At 36.6% G+C, this 21,299-nt stretch overlaps 1 protein-coding gene across 1 annotated transcript in view; it reads right to left on the bottom strand.

Moving 5' to 3' along the window:
- Positions 1 to 9,075: 9,075 nt before the first annotated feature.
- Positions 9,076 to 21,299, bottom strand: part of SH3TC2 (SH3 domain and tetratricopeptide repeats 2) — a 75,980-nt gene continuing 63,756 nt past the window's right edge. The window contains 2 exon segments of the mRNA XM_051978949.1: positions 9,076 to 14,596; positions 16,004 to 16,200. Coding sequence (XP_051834909.1) covers positions 14,405 to 14,596; positions 16,004 to 16,200 — 389 coding nt within the window. The 3' untranslated portion in view covers positions 9,076 to 14,404.

Genomic DNA, 21,299 nt, shown 5'->3' with positions numbered 1-21,299 from the left:
CATAAGGGTGTGCTCAGTTACAACATGCAGAAGGAAAAGTGATAAATTGGGAATCAGAGGATTTAGCTTTGACTTCCCTGCTCTGCCATTCACAATCTGTGAGATCATGAACAAATCACAGCTTCTCTAATCCTCAAGGTTTCCTCATCTACAAAGTGAAAGGGTTGGGTTAGAGGAAATCTGCCATTTCCAGCTCTGATTCCATGCCTTACCTTTTTTTTTTTTTTAATTATAGCTTTTTATTGACAGAACATATGCATGGGTAATCCCTACCACATTGTCCCTTGCACTCACTTCTGTTCCGGCTTTTTCCCTTCCTTCCCTCCACCTCTCCCCTACATGGCAAGCAGTCTTATACATGTTAAATATGTTACAGTATATCCTAGATACAATATATGTGTGCAGAACCATACAGTTCTCTTTTTACACAAGAAAAAAATGGATTCAGAAGGTAAAAATAACCTGGGAAGAAAAACAAAAATGCAAACAATTTACACTCATTTCCCAGTGTTCTTTCTTTGGGTGTAGCTGCTTCTGTTCATCCTTGATCAATTGGAACTGAATTAGATCTTCTCTTTGTTGAAGAAATCCACTTCCATCAGAATACATCCTCATACAGTATTATTGTTGAGGTATATAGCATCAGTTCATGTAAGTCTCTCCAGGCCTTTCTGAAATCTTCCTGCTGGTCATTTCTTACAGAACAATAATATTCCATGACATTCATATACCACAATTTACCCAACCATTCTCTGATTGATGGGCATCCATTCATTTTCCAGCTTCTAGCCACTACAAACAGGGCTGTCACAAACATTTTGTCCATGCCTTATCTTTTAAGTCGGGCATAGCTCATTCAAAACAAATCCATTTCTTCCTATCTATTGCCTCCCTACAATGATGGAGACTCCCCAGCACCTCATCTCTTGTCCTCCTTCCTTCCCACAGGCCGTACTGCCAGAATGACATGGGGATAATCTAGAGCTTCACTTTATGTTTGACATGGACAAATTGAAAGGTGTCACAAAGATGTCATCTCACATCTTTGTGAATTATAAAGCACCTTCCTTTAGTGGACTCTCACAACTGTTCTGGTAGGGGGCCAAGACAGAGATCATTTTTCCTATTTGACAAAGGAAGAAATTAAGAATTCGAGGAAAAGTGACTTATTCAAGATAGCCTTACTCAGTGACAGCTATGACTAAAGCCAAAGTGTTTTCCTGACTTCTGATCAAGTTTTCTTCCTACTCCAGGGCATCATTTCTCTTATTCTCATCTTCCTCACATAATCAAGGAAGACAGAATTCAGTGATTTCTGAGACTCCTATTTCTGTTTCAAGGGTCTCCCAGCTTTACCATTTCATGATCTATGTTTTAAGATACCCTCTGACTTTTATCTGTTTTCTATCTATCTATTTATCTATGCCTTAAAGTTCTGTCCTGCTCTGATTGATATTTTGATTTTTTATGGCCTCCAGTTTTAGTTTTGCTCTAAAATTTATGTTCTAATATCTCAATGTCCTTTTCAGTTCTGATGTTCATTGTTCTATGTTCTAAGTGTGCTTCAGACTACAAGATATTTTAAAGAGGTAGCAGCAGAGTGTAGTTCAAAGATTTATAGTGAGAATTGTATTTGTAGTGAGAATACTTGAGCTTAAATCCAAGTTCTGACTCCTATCAGCCATGTGATCTAGGCAAATGGAGTCACCTTCTTTTGTCCCAGTATTGTCATCTGCAAAACATGAATCATAATACTCACAGTATCCACTTTACAAGGTTGTTATGAGGAAAGTGCTTTGCAAACTTTAAAATTCTATGTAAATGTGTTATTGTTGTTCAGTTGTTTTTCAGTTGCATCTGATTCTTTGTGATACCATTTGGGGTTTTCTTGGCAAAAGTATGGGAGTGTTTTGCTATTTCCTTTTCCAACTCATTTTGTAGAGGAGAAACTGAGGCAAACAAGATTAAATGACTTGGCCAGGGTCACACATCTAGTATGTGTCTATGGCTGGATTTGAACTCAGGAAAATGAATCTTTCTGACTACAGTCTCCACACTCTTTCCATTGTACCATCTACTTGCCCTTGAGTTATGATTCCAAAATTATACCACTAACGTCTCCTTTGGTGCTCCTGGGAAAAGACTAGTCTTTTGGTCAGTTAGACCTAAGGACATTTGTGCCACAAGCTTATGGTACAGTTGAAAAAATTTAGGATTTATGGTTAAATATCTTCGATTTGAGTCTTGTCTAGATTTGGCTATACTTTCTAGAGGTCTGACTCTGAGTAAGTAGAACACTTTCCCTATTTAAACTTCAATAAAGCTTCATTTGCAAAACAGAGATCATAAATCTATTTTACCTTCTAATCCTCACAATGCTGTCATGAGACTTAATTAGATAATGGTTGGAAAGCAGTATGTAACCATAAAATGATGCATAATTGTAAATTACTGAGTTGAGAAAGTAAAGCAAGAAAAGCATCCTATTGGAGGACCAGGCATTTGGGTTCAAATTCTGACTCTGCTCCTTACTTTGTGAGCATGATTCTTTTATGTCCATCTCTTTATGTAAGGTTATAACAACTCAGTGAGGTAGAAATTAGAGATATTATCCCCATTTTAATAATAAGGAAAACTGAAGAAAGGAAAAGTTTATGACTTGATTATGATCACAGTGTTATTAAGTGTTTGTCAATAGTCAACCCAGCTGTTTCCTAGCACCAGATCCAGAACTTTTTCAGCTATACCATATTGTAAAATGAGAAGATTGAATTAGACATCAGGTCCCTTCTAGTCCTGACATGTAGAATGCAAACTCTTATAGAGAGGATAAAACAATGGATAGGGAATGCTAGATCTGAAGTCAGCAAGACTCATTTTTCTGAGTTCAAATCTTTCCTCAGACATTAACTGTCATGAAAAGTCAGACAAGATTGATCAACAATTTGGAAAGCAGGAAACTATTTAATTTTTATGTTTCAGTCCTTGTACCTAGCACAGTTCCTAGCACATAATTGGTATTTAAGAAATGCTTTAAGGAAAAGAATTCAACCATTGCCATTATCCTTTAAACTTGATACCATAGTCCACCTGGTGGCAGCATTGTCAAATTGAAGACCAAGTACCTGTAGGAAATAAAGAGGAGGCTCAGTGCTCACCTGGTAACACAAAACCTCTAATTATGACAAATCCTACAGGCCCACACCCAATCCCCTAAAGGCTGTCCCAAGAATCCCTCCCCCTGAGCTCATGATGAAGTTTTTTAGAATGGCCTCACCCTCTCCGGGAACTTGTGGAAGCTATCCTCGGGGCCAGATCAAGTCAAAGCTCACTCATAGAGGAACGAGGGGCTCTGTGCTCATTCTGGGCGGGGGTTCGGGTCATCCTCAACCATCCTGTCTGGAAGGCAAAAGGAAGCACCAGCTCTAGCTGACAACCTAGAAGAGTCAATCTGGAAACTGATAGTGTCATAGAATGTATTGCTGCAAGGAACATTACCAGAGAGTCATTTTTTCTTTAGGTTCCACATGTATGTTCTCTCTCTTCCCCTCTGCCCCATAAATTCCCTCTATTCCTCTAAGCTTAAATCAAATACTACATGAAGTTTTTCCTGATTTCCCCCACACTTCTCAGCTGCCAAGGCCCTCCCTCCTAATTTTTCTGATATTTAACTGCTTTCTACTTATTCTCTTTATTTTCATTCTTTTTATTGTTGTTCAGTCGTTTTTATTCCTATCTGACTTTCTGTGACCCCATTTTGAGTTTTCTTGACAAAGATACTGGAGTAATTTGTTGTTTCCTTCTCCAGCTCATTTTACAGATGAGGAAACTGAGGGAAACGGGTTAAATGACTTATCCAGGGATACACAACTAGTAAGTGGTCTAAGAATGGATTTCAACTCTTGACTCCAAACCCAGTGCTCTATCCACTGCATATGTGCCCTTTTTGTTTTCCCCATCAGAATGTAAGTTCTTTGAGAACGGAGATTTCTTCCATTTTTTTTTGTATTTGTAAATTCCCAGCATATTCAGTACAAGGCTTGGAATTAGTAGGTGTTATAAATGCTTGTTGATAAATAGATTGAATTTCCTCTAGTCCCACCCACAGAAACTGAAAGCTGGAAAGGATGAATCTCCAAAGACACCCCCAACCTTGTCCAACAACCCCAACAAGTTATCCCACAGCCTACCCTTGAGGAACTGGCCTATGTCACTTCTGAAGAATTGGTCTGTTAGCTTGCTTTCCCAAAAGGTCAATCAGGCCAGATCTAATCAGCTTTTCTTATGAATGTCAGACAACCCAACCCAACAAGCATTATGATATGCTACCATATGTTGGGGATTGTTCCAGTCACGAACCTTTCATCCAGGTTTACAGATTAATCTAAAGTCTAAACTTAATGAAGTAATTTTCTACTGTAACATAAGTGATGAAGGAGGTAGGAACACACAGGACTTGTATCATGAAAACCTGAGTTCAGATCCTGTCCTAGATTCTTACTAGCTGTGTGACCCTGAGCAAAACAATTAGCCTCTGTTTGACTCAGATTGCTCGTCTGTAAAATGAACATATTAATACTAAGAAAGGAAACAAGCATTTATTAAGTGCCTATAATGTACCAGGAACTCTGATGTTTTACAAATATTTTCTCATTTGAGACTCACAACCACCCTGAGAGGTACATGCTATTGCTATTCCCGTTTTACAAGCTTAGATTAGCAGTTAGGAGATATCTGAGGTTAGATTTGATATGGGGTATTATTGATTCCAGGCACAGACCTCAATCCCAGCTGAGGTAGCAAACTGAGATAGTATTTTGCAAATCTTAAAATTATATATAGGTGCTAACTATTGTTGTAAAACGCTTGAGTTTTACCTACTAATGTCCTTCAAGGCCTAGAGTTGAATGTCCTTCAAGGTACCACATCTTTCTCACCTCCCATTCTTATCTTTTCAGTTCAAGGCAACATTTATTAAGTGTTTATTATCCACAATCAAAAACCATCTCCAATTCCAGGTGTCTCAGTAAGGCTCTATTTCTCGGGGAAAACATAAAATATAGCAGTTATTTTATAGGAATTTAAGGCATAGAGACTCTAGATTACTTGCCATAGATCATGCAAGTACAGTAGTGGAATTAAGGCTAGAACACAACTTTCCCCAGTCCCAGGTCAATAACCTTTCTACTGTACCAGTTGCAGCATCTATTTTTGAAATTTTTCAGGACCCTCAATTGAATAATCCACATTATGGTGATGAAGGACAGGGAGCCACCTCAATTTGGAACATTGATTTTAGAGCTGAAATGAACCGTAGAAGTCATGTGAACCAATCCTCTCATTTTGTAGATGAAGAAATTAAGCAACAGAACCAAAAAATGAACCTTGCTTCGCTGACTATAAATCCCAGCCTCTTTCCACTAAACACACTTTATCCCTATAGCTGGAACTGTCATTAAGCACAACTGAACATGATTACCACCACTCACCAATCTAAGGCCTTACTCAGAGCCTATCATGGCTCCTTATTGCAGCCCTGGCCCAGCTGGGCATCTCCCAGGTGTCTAAAAGCAAACCCTTCAAGATGAAAACCGCCCCTCTGAGGAATGTGAAAACAAAGCTTTATTTCTCAAGGCTGGAGAGTCTTGGGGGTGGGGTGGAGATCCTCCACCCTCTGGTTTTGGGTCTAAGCTGGAAATGACAGTGCAAGGCTGGGGGGAAGTGGTTGATAAGTGTGTCACTCTCAGGTAGGCACCCTGGAGCTCTTGCTCAGCATAGAACTGTCACACACCCACCGTAGCTATTCCCTGATCTTATCCTGCCCCCTCCTGCTTCCCTGCATTGCAGCAGCTCAGGCAATCTCCCATGGATGGATAGATAGAACATTTTCCTCTTTTGTCTCTGTCTCTTTTTTCTTCATGCTTCCCTCCCTCTTTCTTCTTCTCTCTCTCGCTCCCCTTTCTTCCTTCTGTATTTCTTTCTCTTCTTCCTCCTTTCCTCTCTCCCTCTCTGCCTTTCCCTCTCCCTTCTCTCTCTCTCCTTCTTTCCTTTCTTCTTCTCCTTCTCTTTCTCCTCCTTCTTCTCTTCTTCTTTTTCTTCCTCTTCCTTTTCTTCATCTTCCTTCTCTTCTTCCTTTTCTTCCTCCTCCTCCTCCTCCTCCTCTTCCTCCTCCTTCTTCTTCTTTTACTTCTTCGTCTTCTTCTTCTCTTTTTTTGTCGTTATCTCTCTTTTTACTTCTCTCTCTGTTACTCTCTATGTGTTTCTCTCTCTGTGTCTCTGTCTCTCTCTGTCTCTCTCTCTCTCTCTCTCTCTCTCTCTCTCTCTCTCTCTCTCTCTCCTCTCTCTCTCTCTCTCCCCCTCCCAATCCTTGCCTGTGGAAATTGTTCTTAGATGCCATATCATCCAAGAAGCCTTCTCAAATTCTGTCTCCTCCAGGGTGTCCTTCCAACAGAGAGGGTGGAGTCAAAGAAAGTTCACAGGATTGAGAATCCAAAGAATGCTTTTGAATCCTGACTCTGACACTCTGTGGAAAATCACTTCCTCACCATGAAGCTCTGTTTCCCTATCTAAAAAATAAGAATTGAGGAAATGTTCTCTGAAGTGGGTTCTTACAATTTATAACTTGAGGTGTGTTTGTTTTCCCTAGCACTTTTAAGGTTTATATCATATTTCCCTCATCAAGGTAGGATAATGTAGCTACTATCTCCAAAAAACTTGTCTGAGATTACACAGTGCCAAAACTGGAATTCAGCCTTGAATCTTCCAGGTCCAAAATAAGGGTTTTCCCTACTACAATTAATGCTGCATTGGGACTCAGTGCATTTGCTAAGGACTGACAGAAGAAACCAATCTACTGATATGAGTTTGAATCTTGCCATTAAATGGTAATTGATAGGTATATAAAGAGATAAATAGATGGATAGATAAAAAGTTTAAAAAATTACTTTCAAGCATTAAAAAAATCACCAAAAAACCTTAGACTGTTTTGTACTGATCCCATTGTTTTTCAGAACTTTAAAAATACTAGGGAAAACAAACAATCAAACCCTGAGTTATAATTGTTAGAACACACTTTAGAGACCATTTCCTCAATTCTTATTTTTTAGAAAAGGAAACGAGACCCATAGTGAGGAAGTTTTCATATATAAAATCTTTGTTTTGAAAATGAAGTTGACTGATTTTTAAGCATCTCTTTGAAGTAGAGGTCATGAATGCCAATTTGGACTTGGCTGGTTTTGCAGTTAAGGAGAGTCAACACATTTTCTTTCTTTTTTATTTTTTTAAAGTCACTTGAAGTCTTTTTTCTCTGATGCTTAAGTTCTCAACTTTACCACAAAGGGGCAAAACAACACTCAGAGTGATAGAAGACCCAAAGTCAAGACATTAAACATACGATCAGAGATAGAATTAGAGCTGGACAGTTCTTTAGGGATCATAAAGCCTGATACCTGTACCTTTATTCTACAGATGTGAAAATTATGTTAAGAGAAAGAAAATGCAAAGCAGTGGAAAGTGCAGATGTTCTGGCTTTGATACCTGCCATTGCCACTATTTAGCTGTGTGACCATAAACAAGTCCCTTCCCCACCTCCACCCCTGCCATCAAGTCTCAGTTATCTCAGCTATAAAGTGGGAAAAAAAAGTAAATCATACTTTTATTATCTTCCTAATAGAGTTTTATTATGAAAGTGCTTCATGACCCATATACTGTAAAAATTTACATTTACATATTATACAAACGTGAGCTAGTAATTATTATTCTTCTCATCCCACCCCTCACCAACTTAAGCTAGCAAGATGGTGTGGCGATACATTCAAAGTCTGCCTCAAACACTTCCTAGCTGTATAATCCTAGGTAGGTAATTTAACCTCTTTCTGTCTACCTCAGTTTCCTCATCTGTAAATTGGAAATAATATCACCCATATTCCAAATTGGTGGGAAGATCAAATGAGATATTTATAAAGTGTTTTGTAAACCTTCAAGGGCTATGTATATGCAGTCTATTAATGTCATTGGTTGTGATATGTCACAATAAAAGCTGACATTTATATAGTTTTTGTCTCAACTCAAAAACACTTTGACTACTTTAGCTCATTATTATTTATTGTTTCATTTGATCCTCACAGGGTACTTCATTGTATTGATCCATTTTATGATTGAAGGAAACTGAGGTAAATAGAAGTCAAGTGACTTGTTCAAGTTTACACAGTGTCTAAGAATAAATTTGAGCTCATCTTTTTCTGACACTGGGCCAAACATCTGTCCACGTAGCTGCCTCTAAAAACAGTGTAAAAGATAGCTTTATATCATAGAAAATGATGTATGATGTTCCAGTAGCAACCCTGATGTTCCTTTTTAATTCTGGGCTCAGTACATCATTTATTTGTCACGACTATTCCAGATTTCTGTCCTGATAGATTAACTCAATGGATTGTTTATCCAATTGAACTTCAGAATCTAGGTAACACATAAAACTTTATTCATAAGTTCCTCCCCGTGTGAATTACTAGGCCCCTTCTTGTTGTTAGTAACTATAGATCTCATTGAGGAAGTCTAGAAGGCATTTGGGCCTCAGTACAATCAGCACAATGTCATCTGCAGGCAGTAGAAGCATCTGAAGAACCTCCAGATGATTTATCCATAATCTCTCTGCTATTTGGACTTTACATCAAACTCCATGAAACTGACTATAGAGGGGAGGATGGAAAAATATGTTTAAAATTGTGATTTGAAATGAAGAAAGGGGTCAAAGTTGTTTCTCAATCCAAAATCCAATAGCACTATGGAATAAAAACGTTCTTCAACAATTAGAAGGCACTGGACATGGGATAAGCATGAAGCATAAAGAAAAAGCAAATCACCTATCTCTAACAAATTGACTTTGTGGGAGTCATCCTACTAGCCACAGTGGGGACCAGCATGGTCTGTATTTCTTGGGATGCAAAAGGCAATTCTCCTTTAACCTAGAGAGGAGTTAGTGGTTGTTCTGGAAGAAAAATAGGAGGAGGGAAAGATGAGGAAGGCAGTAAGGGATACTCTGTGATTTATTCATGCCTTAGTCAATCAGCAAATCACTCGGTGATTCAACAAATATTTATTAAGTTCCTACTATAGACCAGACATTTGCTAAGTATGGGGGAATAGTAACAGGGGAGATAGAGACACGAAATTAAGTTTTTACCCTCAAAAAGCTTCAAGATTAGTTAAAGAAAAAACATGTACATAGGGGATAGACTTGTGATTTCAATAATATAGGGAACACCTAGGTAAGGACACTCCCTCTACCAGCACAAATCAGCACCTTCTTGGCAACAAATAGTTGTAGAAAACTGCTAATAGAATTAAGAGGTTAAGGAGCTTGGCTAGGGTTACACAGTCCTTATGAGTCAGAGGTGGGCTTGGACCCCGCTCACCCTGGCTCAGTGGGACAGCTCTTCCTCCACTGTTCCATACTGTCTCTTAACACATACATATGTAAATATATGTAGTATACACAAAATGAATACATAACAGTGTTGGGAGGGAGAAGGCTAACATGCTAGCACCAGTGGAAGGTAGCATTTAAGCTGAATTGTAGAGACCAGAGGTTGGTTCTATGAGGCAAAAGTCACAGGAGCATTGATTTAAAACTTGAAAAGACCTTAAAGAACATCCTTTCAAAGCTCCTCATTTTGCATTTGGAAAAACTGAGACCCAGAGAAATTAAATGTTTTGCTCAAGGTTACATATATAACAGATCTATGGACTTCAAAGTCAGACTGGACAGCCAGAGTAAAGACAAGATATAGAGAGATGGACTGCTGATTTTTTTAAATTTATTTTTTTTTGTTTTCTTTTTTTCTGCTTATACACATACATTAATTTTTAATACACATTTCTTTATGAATCATGTTGGGAGAGAGAAACTGTTTAATGTGAGAAACAACAAATATGTGTCAATTATTATAACTGGCCCAATGAGCACATGGAGGGGTTAATATATAAGGTGTCTGGAGATGTCAGAATTGGTCAGTTTTAAATTCCAGATGTAGGAATTTATATTTAATTTAAGAGCTAACAGGATCTGATTGGAGTTTATTGAGGTTGGAGGGGAGAGATGACATGACTAAACCTTTGTGTTTTAGGAAAATCATCTTTGGGAGTTACCTGGAAGATAATTAGTAAAGAAACTAAAAAGAAAGCTACCATGATAGTCCAGGTAAAATATGAAATGGATATGAGTTAGGGTGGTTGTTCTGTGAGAGGAGAGTTCAAATCCTACTTCAAATGTGTTTTTTGGGAAAGACCTTTAAGTCCCCTGGGCTTCATTTCCTCAACTGTAAAATAAGTGAGTTACATACAATTAACTCAAAAATCCTTTCTTACTCTAAATCTTTGGTGCTTCAGATCCTGCACTCTATGTTCTCTAGTTCCTCCCTATTTTTACATTAAATTTTCTTAGTTCCAAGGTTTCTTTAAGCACTATGTTTTAAGCTCAGATATCCTTGTCAGCTTTCACATTCTATGTTCTGTGTTCTAAGCTCATATGTCCCTGCCAGCTCTCACATTCTGTGTTCTGTGTTCTATGAGCTAATGTCCCTGCCAATTCTCTCATTTTGTATGATCCCTGCCAGCTCTCACATTCTGAGTTCTGTGTTGTAAGCTCAAATATCCCTGCCAGTTCTCACATTCTGTGTTCTATGTTCTATGAACAAATGTCTCCACCCTCACATTTTGCCTTGTCCCTGCCAGCTCTCACATTCTGTGTCCTGTGTTCTATAAGGAAATGTCTCTGCCAGTTCTTATATTTTGTGTTCTTTGTCTCTTATGTCTCTCATATTTTGTGTTCTATGAGCAAATTCTCTTACAGCTCTCACATTCTGTGTTCTAACATCTGTTCCAGATCATTTTGTTCTATGATTAAAATTCTTCTTAAATTTAGTGTTCTAGGAATTATTCTTTATCCTTTCAACTTCTTGTTATATTTTTTTCTTCCTAAACTTTACTCCTTCACCAACATCAGCTGCTTATATGGCCCTTACAAATTTAAGTTAAAATCCAAAACTTTACTTTCCAAGCACCAGCATTACCTGCTGTGTTAAAAGCATCTTAGGACTTGGAAATACTCAGTTCAAGTTTGGTTTTCAGGCTATTACCCAGCAGGGTAGGGAAGGAAAGAGAGATGGGAGATGCATCATAAAACTTAATGTTGTCTCTTGATGCTGATTTTAAATTAGATTCTATTACCCTACATGAGGGGAGGAGATTGTCTAAAACAAGTTTAACTAACTTGTCTTTGGTTATAATTTGACATATTAACTTCTCTAATGTATTTTTGATACCATAGATTAAGGAGGGAATTTTCCCCAAATAAATGAATGTCACAAAAAAAAAATCTCAAGAGAAATGTTTAACTTCTTTTAAGGAATAAAAAGGAAAAAAAAAACCCTTAAAACACTTTTTAAAAAAGCAAAGAATTTTTGTTTAGTTCACAAACCCAGAGAGAATATGCTAATTACAATGATTCATATGTCTTCATTAAGGTAGATCAGGCAGGACTTGTGTTTAGCGATACATAGTTCAAATTACTGCAAATACTTAAAAGAAATAAAGTAACATTTTAAAATATTTAATAACTTATGTTAACTTTCCCTTGAGACCAGAGATTATTTCATTTTTGTCTTTGCATTCTTAGCACTTAGCACAATATCTGGCATATAGTGGGCATTTAATGTGTTTATTGATTGGTTAATTTTATTTTACTTTTTCCTGTTTAAAAAGAAATCCTTACAACAAATTCTGGAACAATAAAATTGGTTGTCTCAGGTGGTGAAGGGAACTTACATTTTGCAGCCTAAAATCAGATTACCTTTTGTGGTTGCTATGGCATATTTATTTATACTGAATTTATATTCTGCAGAGACCCCTTTTTCAGAAGAATTGTTTTCTAGCCATTTATAACTTTCCCATCTTGTACTTGTGAATCTGGATCTTGAAGGAGAAGAGGAATTTCAACAGATTTTAATGATGACAAGAGACTACATCCACAGTGGAAAAGAATTCTGAGTTTGAAATCAAAGAATCTGAATTCAAGTCCCCAATTTTGATACTTATATGAATGTCCTCAGGTAAGTCACTTAAACTCTGTGGTCTTAGTACCATCATATGCAAACTGAAGATTAGAGGAAATTTCATCTGAGGCCCTTTCTGTTTGCAAGTCTGGGAAAATTCATTCCACACATGAGGGATGCAAAGGGCCAAGCATGCTTGTGCAAATCATGGAAATGAGAGGTAACAGAAGAGTAATGATTCCTTGCACAAAATAAGGGCTTCACAACTCTGTTGGATTGAATTAAATTGAATTATCTATAAATTGATAGACCATCAGTTCTCAAGAAGCAGGGACCACCATTCCTTTAGACAAGATCCGTAAAGGCAGAAATTCTTTTCTCCCTTAAAAATTCTCCTCCACGCTTCTTTGTGGTACAAAAGTGACCCTGTATCCTCAAAAACTACATCACTGGAGAGTAGGCCCAGGAAGGTTCTGAAATATGGACCTGGTTAATGGACTGTATGTCTCTACCTCGAGAATTAGTTTAGCTTTATGTACAGAAGAGGCTCATCACTAAAGAGCTGATTACAAAATGGATTTTTTTTACATCCACTATTCTTCAATTACCTATACTAAGCATGGAATAGAATAGAAGATCCTTGAGATTAGGATCCACTTTTTGTCTCATCTTTTCCTATCACTAAATACAGTTTCTTAAACATAATAGCTGCTTGATAAATGCTCATTGAATTGAATTGTTCAAGGGAAGGACTGTGAATTACATTGATTAACTGTAGGATCTTAACTATGGAGACAGAAGGGAATTTCAGAGACTATCTAATCCAGCTGCTTCATTTTACAGTTGAAGAAGCCAAGCCCCAACTAAATTGGGTGGCTTATCCAAGAATACACAGGTAGCAATGACTTGAACCCAGATCTTCTGACTGACTAGTCCAGAATAAATCCTCTTTCCATTGTACTACATGATGGAGGAAACATTCACACCTTAATTCTTCAAATATAAAGCAGAAACCCTTGTGGGTGTTTATTAAATAAATAGTAAAATGGAAAACAAAAATGAAGATGTGCCACAGTTACAGTTCCCAAATTAAATCAGCATTTTTCTGATGGAAACTAGTTAAAAGAACAAGGGCTATTTAGTTTAGAGAAGAATAGATTGGGAGATGAAGGAGCATGATAAATAGCTTCAAAATTCTACAGGGAATCAGAGGGAAAAGGGATTAGTCATGTTCTGCTTATCCTCAGAGAGCAGAACTGGCAACAACAGAGAGATTTTGGCTCAATTTGAGCAGAAATATCCAAATATCTAAATAAAGGTGGAATGTAAGAGAAGGAACTTCCTGTCATCAAATGTAATCAAATAGAGGCTAACTGATAGCTTATTAGAAATGCTGTAGAATGGAACTCCTGTTCACACAAGGGATAGAATAGAAGACCTTAGAGGGCTCTTCCAGCTCTGAGATTCTAGGATTCGGAGTCAATTAGTCAACAAATCAACATTGTTAAAGAGGTAGAGCTCTGACTTGAGTAGGAGAGTAGAACAGTGTGTGTTCTCTTCTCCACCATAGACCTAGGAGAAAAAACCAGTCGTGGTCTTTCCCTGAGAAAAGCGCACAAGAGGGTCTTAGAAATGCCAAACTTCCTTCTTATTTTGGAGCCCTTGGCAGCAAGATCTTTTCATTTCATAGTTCAAATAATTAAATCCAACAATAATTTATTAAACACCTGCTATATATTCAAGGTGCTATTAATAATAACAATAGCTAGCATTTATACAATGCTTTTAAAGTTTGCAAAGTGCTTTACACGTGTTAATTATTTTTAACCTCACAAAACCCCTGTAGGGATTGCACAATTATTATCTTCATTTTACAGATGAAGAAACTGAGACACAGAGCAGTTAAATGACTTTCCTAGGATCAGGCACCTAGTAAGACTCTAATTTGAACTATTGAGAAAGAGGGTGCACCAAAGAGACCCAGCCCCAAATCAACAGTCCTAGTTTTTTATATGATGCCTTTGCTGATAACTGGCTGTGTGACCATAGACACTTGACTTTTCTGGGTCCCTCTTTTACTCAGATGTAATCAGACTAGATGATCTATAAGATCTTTCCCTGATTTGATATTTTATATTCTCTGTTCTAAAGTTCGATCCACCTTTAACATATTATGTTCTAAGACCCCTGCTCTGGTATTCTATATCTTGTGTTCTCAGGTCTCTTCCAAGCTTAATACTTTAAGAATCTATTATGACTCTAGGTCAATTTATGATGGCTCCAGGTTAATCCATGATGGCTCCAGTTCAAGGAAACTACTTTCAGTTGACATGCAACAACACCTCAATAGTCTCTCAGAGGGTAGGTCCTCCTCCGCTTAACCACCTGGCCCGCTCTGCAGACTGGCCCCCTGGGCTGCTACACCACAAAGAGCTGTGAGTGATGGTCTTCAGTTTCCTCCGAATTGAGTCCTGTAAGTTGTTGTCACCCAGTTGGATAGCTGCTGCTAGGGCCAGCAGGAAGTAGTCTGTAGCATCATGGGCATCCTAATCAAAAACATCATAGCAAAAACAAGGTTGTTACAATGCATTCTTGCTAGAGAGTTTGGAACTGTAATGGTCCTCAAGCTTGCTTGGTCTTAGAGCAATACTGAGGGAGGTTTGGACAGGTGATAAGGAAAAGACTCTATAAACTGATTTTCTGCCTTGTTTTTGCTCCCTAATGCCCAAAGGCAGAGATGGTAGGAAGAGGAGGAGCTACTTATGATGAAAGAGGGATATCTAATTTTCATGAAATCTTTAGGTAGATAATAGTGAGAGGTAATAGAAAATAATACTGAACTAAAAGTAAGAAAGTTTGAGTTTTAGTCCTTTTAAAATTCTGAATAGTCATATACATACATAAATACATATATACATAGCCTTATACATACATTTGTCTCTGACACACACAAGTATGTAAACTATATGTGTCTTTGACAAATATGTATATGTATATACATATATATATATATGTCTCTGACAAATCATTTGCTGTAGCTGAGCCTCAGTTTCCCTCTCTGTAAAATAGAGATACCAATAGCAATAAGACAAGATTGTAGGAAGCTAAGTTTTTTGTAGACCTTTAAGTGGTATAAATCCACTCTCATTCTTGTAACTATTTCCATTTCTCCCATCCATATTCTTCTCTCCATATTAATAGTCACTATATTAATTCAAGCTCCCATCATTTTTCATCTGGATTAATGCAATAGTCTAATGGGTCTCCTTGCCACAAGTTTCTCCCTATTTCAATCCTTCCTTTACACAACTGCCAAACTTACCCAACCTTAATCAATAAACTCCAGAGGGTCTCTATTACTTCAAGAATCAAATATAAAATCCTCCATTAAACATTTGAAGTCCTTTACAACTGGCACCAACCTAACTTTGTTTTACAGTTTTCCCTTTCACAAACATTCCTGAAATGGTGCATTTTTCTGACTGTCCCCTTGACTACAATGAATGCTCTCTTCTCACCTCTGCTTTTCCTTCAAGGCTCAAGACCAGTGCCACCATCCACAGAAATCTTTCCTGATTTTTACCCTTCTCAAGAGTTAGTGCTTTCTCCCCAAATTGTTTCCCATCTTTATAGACCCATATGTCTTTTTATCACCCAAACCCAGCATAGTTTATGGTACATAGTAAATGCTTAACAAATACTTTCTGATTAGTATTAACAAATAGTCAAAAACTGTATAAAAATGATTTAGTATAGAATATAAACTCCTTGAGAAAAGGAACTATTTCATTTTTTTCTCTGTATCTCAACATGAACAAAGTGCCTGGCATACAATAAATGCTTAATAAATGATTATTGGCTGATCAATTGACTGGGTGAGCTAAGACTGCAGTTTTAAGAAGCAAATTGCTATGTAGCCTGTTTTAGGAACCTCTAGGGAAGGAGATTCTGACCTTAAGCTGGTCAAGAGTCATGTGGCCCAAGCGACTGTACACCTTAGCATAGTACAGTGCCTCCTGAGAAGAGTACATCCAGGGTGGACAGAGGCTCAGTGTCTTCAGGTAGCAATCTTCAGCCATCTCGTACATATGCAGAGAGTAATAGACTGTGGCCAGGCGATGAAAAGCCACTAGTTTTTGTAGCCGATCTCCTAAAAAGAGAAGGAGTGATTCTGGAACATACTGAGATGATGAAGCAATGAAAAGTAACCAGGGCAGCTCTCCCCAACTTACTAGCATATCAAATAAATAAGTAGTTTTTCTAAGGGCAACAATCTATAGAATGATAGAAAACTGATTGGAAAAACAACATGACAAGATAATTTTCATAAGGGAAAAAAATAACTGATGCCAGGTTATCACCCAGCCTCTTCCTTTTCCCATAGACAACATAGAAAGGGAAGCCCTATATCCCTTGGGTTGGCTATAGTCTTTGACCCAGATTTCTGGAATTATCCTCTTGGCAGTGTTCCATGAGGAAAATGTATCCAAGGTAAGTTAGTCCCTTAATTATAACAGTCCTAAGTCTCAATAAAAAAGAAATGAGTCAACTGAGGAGGAGATGCAGTATGGGGAGAAAGACTAAGGAAGAAGATCTGAAATTTGAATTGAACAGTTATTCCATATAGTTCAGTAGGAAACAAAAAAGTAAAAGGAGGAGTGTGAGAAAGATGGAAAAGACACCACTTCCTAAAAGTCCTATATGTACAAGAAGTGGTGTGGATACTGTCTCAACCATCACCCTGGGGTTAGCCTGGGAACTGATAAGAACTGCTCTCATAGAGGAAAATAAAACCCAGAATGGTAGGATTGATTAAAGATAAAAAAATAATCCTAAATATTACTACTTGAGCTTCTTCTAGTGATAAGCTCACCAGTCAACTTCATCTATTGAAAGATACAGAGCTCATTCAATGCTGATATATCAAGAGAACAAAGAACTTGCAGAAGGAGATTGGGGATGGTGGTGGGACAAAGTGCTGGTTCTTCAGAAGAGAAAGGACTGGTAGTGAGAAGAATATTTTCAACAAAAACATATTTTAAATGGCAACTATTGATGAGCAGACATAAAAGTTCTTTCAAGGGTTATGAACAAAAATTCAAAGAAAAGAGTCTTCTCAATAACAAAGACACCTCAAGCAAAATGGGAAGGTGAAAAATATTAAAAGCATGAAAGGTCCCCTGAAATGACAAATGGAGTAATTCCAGTGGGTAGAATGTTGAAATCAAGAAAGACCTGAGTGCAAATATGACCTCAGACACTTACTATCCATGTGTCTCAATTTTCTCCTCTGTGAAATTAGGATCATAACAGCACCTAATAACCAGGGATGTCAGAAGAATTGGATGAGATAATATTTATAAAGTACTTAGACAATGTCTAGCACATTCTAGGTACTATGTTAATGTTAGTTATTATCATTGTTATCTCAAAGCAAATGATCAAAGGATATGAACAATAAGAAATTAAAATCATCTGAAGTTGCATGCAAAATGATCTAAATCATTTTTGAGTAGAAAAATGCTAATTAAAACTGCTCTGAGATACCACTCATACTTATCAGATTGGTTAGGATAACAGAAAAAGATAATGATAAATGTTGTAGGGGGTGTACTGGGACACTAATGTATTGTTGATGGAGTTGTGAACTGACTGGAAAGCACTTTGGAACAATGCCCAAAAGGCTATAAAACCCTTTGCATACTCTTTAATCCAGCAGTGCCACTACTGGGTCTGCATCCCAAAGAAATCATTTAAGAGGTGAAAGGACCCACATGGCCAAAAATCTCTGTAGCAGTCTTTTTAGTGGTGGGCCCAAATTAAAAATTGAATGAGTGCCCATCAATTGGGATATGGCTGAATAAGTTTTGTTATGTGAATATGATGGAATACTATTGATCTATAAAAAATTTTGAATGGGCTGATTTCAGAAAAGCTTGGAAGGACTTATATGAACTGATGTTGGATAAAGTGAGCAGAACTAGGAAAACATTACATAGTAATAGCAAGATTATGTGATGATCAACCATGATAGACTTAGCTCTTCTCAAAAAACAATAATCTAAGACAATTCCAATAGTCTTTGAATGGAAAATGCCATCCATGCCCAGAGAAAGAACTATGGAGACCAACATTTTTCTTTTTTTTCTTTTTTTGTTGTTGTTTTGTATTTTTCTTTCTTGTATTTTTTCCTTTTTGTTCTGATTTCTCTTTCTCAACATAACTCATACAGAAATATGTTAAAAAATGATTATGTAAGAGTAACCTTTCTCAGATTGCTTGCTATATTGGGGAGAGAAGACGGTAAGGAAAGGAGGGAGAAAAAATTTGGAATTTAAAACCTTATGAAAATGAATACTGAAAACCATCTTTACATGCAATGGGAAAAATAATATATTATTAAAATGTTTTTTTCAAAAAAAGATAATCAAAGATTTAAGTTAAAAAATGAAAGAAATAAAGACATTTTAGAATTCTTAAAGAAGAAAATGACAGATCTAATAAAACACTAGATAATGTAAAGCAAAAAGTAAAGACATTTTCCATGGCAATGGATTCTGAGTAGTGGAATGCAAAAAAGGCAAAGGCAGAAGAAAAAATAGAGGAACAAAGTTTGTTGGGTTTTTTTTCTTACAGCAATAACAAAAGATTAGAGGAACACATAAAAGCTTAACAAAGAAATAATTTTTAATTTAATCATAAAACTTGAAAAAAATTACCTTAGGTTTTTCAAGGGAAAAAATGTATTGAAAAAGAAAACCTGGATACCATATTTCAATAAGCCACATAGGAACATATTTGAAAAATTGTAGAGGTAGATAGAAAAGTATATACCAAAAGAATGCATGGAATACTACCAGAGAGAAAGTACAAGTTTTATTCATTGAGGAATAGTGCAGTCAAATTTCAAAACTTCATCAGCAAAGAACAAATATTGCAGGTAACAAGGATAAACAAAACACTCCAGGAATGACTCAGAATAGTACAAGATTATTCTGTGTTTACAAGAACTCAAAGAAAAAAAATTAAATAATATTTCAAATAGGAAAAAATATAGCTTGTCATCCTAAGTAAATTAAGCCTAAACATGAAAAAAAAAATAATCGGCTATTTAGTAAAAGGAAGGAATTTGAGTTATTCTCCCAGCAAAACTGTGAAGTAAACAGGGAATTCAACATGAATCTGAAAACCCAGAAAATTAAATGCATTAATCTAAGAGTGAAAGACCAATCAACCAACAAACATTGATTAACAATCTACTATGTTCCAAGCACCTTACCCTGAGGATACAAATAAAAAAATGAAACAGTTACTGAACTGGAGGAAATTAAAATTTGTCAGTCAGAAACTATACATATACATATACATATATACATATATATATATATATACACACACACATGGTGTACGTGATACAAAATATTTACAAGTCAGTTATAGGGATTGGGGTGGCAAGCACTAGCAAGCAAAGAGATCAATAAAGGTTTCATTAATAGACAATGTGGAGTGGTAGTCAGAAGTCAGAAGACCTGGGTTGGAATACAACCTCAAGACACTTATTAACTGGGTGACACTGACTAAATTACTTTAATTTATGGATGAAGGGATGGGATTTAATGATATATAAGATCCTTCACTGATCTAAATCTAAGACCCTATTATCCCATATGGCACCACTTAAGATCAACCTTGAAGAAAGCCAGGGATTTAAATATGTAAAGGTAAATAGGAAATAAAAACCAGGAATAGGAGACTAGGTGGTTCAATGGATAGAATGCTGGCTGGAATCAGGAAGACTTGAGATCAAATCTAGCCTCAGACATTTACTAATTGTATGATCCTGGGCAAGTCACTTAACCCTTTTGCCTCAGTTTCCTCATCTGTAAAATGATCTGGAGATGGAATAGCAAATTACTCCTGTTTTTCTTCCAGGAAAACCTCAAATGGGATTATGAAGAAACAGAATCTACTAAAATGACTGAACAGCAAAAAAAACAAAGAACAACAAATGTATAATTAGATTGTAGCCTGATTCTGAGAGTTTTTAAATAGCAAATGGAAATTTGTATCCCTATAAATGATAGGGAGCTACTAGAGTTTACTAAACAGGAACTGACATGGTTAGACTTGGGGTATAGAAAAACCATTTTGGAAGCTATGTGGAGGAAAGGTCAAAGGGATATTATAATAATTCAGTTGAGAAGTAATGAGGGACTAAAACTAGCATAGAACCATGAGATTAAGTATAGAGAAGAGAACAAACAGAAGAAATGTTGAAGTGGTAAATCCACAAAATTTGGCAACTTATTGGAGATAGGGAAGGGATTTCAGAAAGAGAGACTGTGGAGTCCCAGATTTCAACCCTGAGACTAGAAGGATGGTGGTACCCTTAGCAGAAATAGAGAAGTGGCTTTGAGAGGAAAGACAATGAGTTCTATTTTGGACATTTTCATTTTGAGAAGCCTATGAGATATTCATTTGGAAATATCTAACAGGCAGCTAGTGATTTTGGACAAGAGATTAGAGGAAAGACTATAAAAAAGGAAGATAATTAAATCCTTGGGAGCTGATGGGGTCATCCAGAGAAAGTAGATACAAAAAGGGCCCTGGACAAAACCTATAAATAGGGGATAGAATATGGATTATGATCCAGAAAACGTGAATGAGAAAAACAGTTGGGCAAATAGGAAGGTTAGGTAATGAAATGTTTGTTTTTATATGGACCAGAACCTGAATGTTGGACATATTTATGAATGTGGGATGGAGGAGTCTTTTTATTGTCTGACTTTATACAAAAACAAAAAATAAATAAAGTGTGCTTATTATCTGGATGGAGGAGTCTTTTTATTGTCTGACTTTATACAAAAACAAAAAATAAATAAAGTGTGCTTATTATCTAAGAGACATTGAAAAGGGAAAGAATTTTAATAAGTTAAATAATCTAAGGAGCAAAATGTCTAGTTAGAAAAATTAGATGAGAAGAAAAAAATTTTAATTAGCCAGTTCAGAGGAAAAATCTAGCCTCAGAAAAATTTGATCTCCTTATTTGTAAATTAATATTGTAGATGGTAAGATAATGCAATCAATGAATCAATCAACAGGTATTATTAAGAGACAAGTATGGAAATATGTTTAAAAGGATTGCACATATTTAACCTATTTCAGATTTCTAGGGAGAGAGAAAAATTTGAAACACAATGTCTTATAAAAATGAATGTTGAAAACTATCTTAAATGTATTTGGAAAAAA

Source organism: Antechinus flavipes, chromosome 2 (genome assembly GCF_016432865.1).
Source record: "Antechinus flavipes isolate AdamAnt ecotype Samford, QLD, Australia chromosome 2, AdamAnt_v2, whole genome shotgun sequence".
NCBI classification, from domain to species: Eukaryota; Metazoa; Chordata; class Mammalia; order Dasyuromorphia; family Dasyuridae; genus Antechinus; species Antechinus flavipes.
The sequence above is the reverse complement of the archived record's forward strand: the minus strand, read 5'-3'. Positions and strand labels throughout refer to the sequence as shown.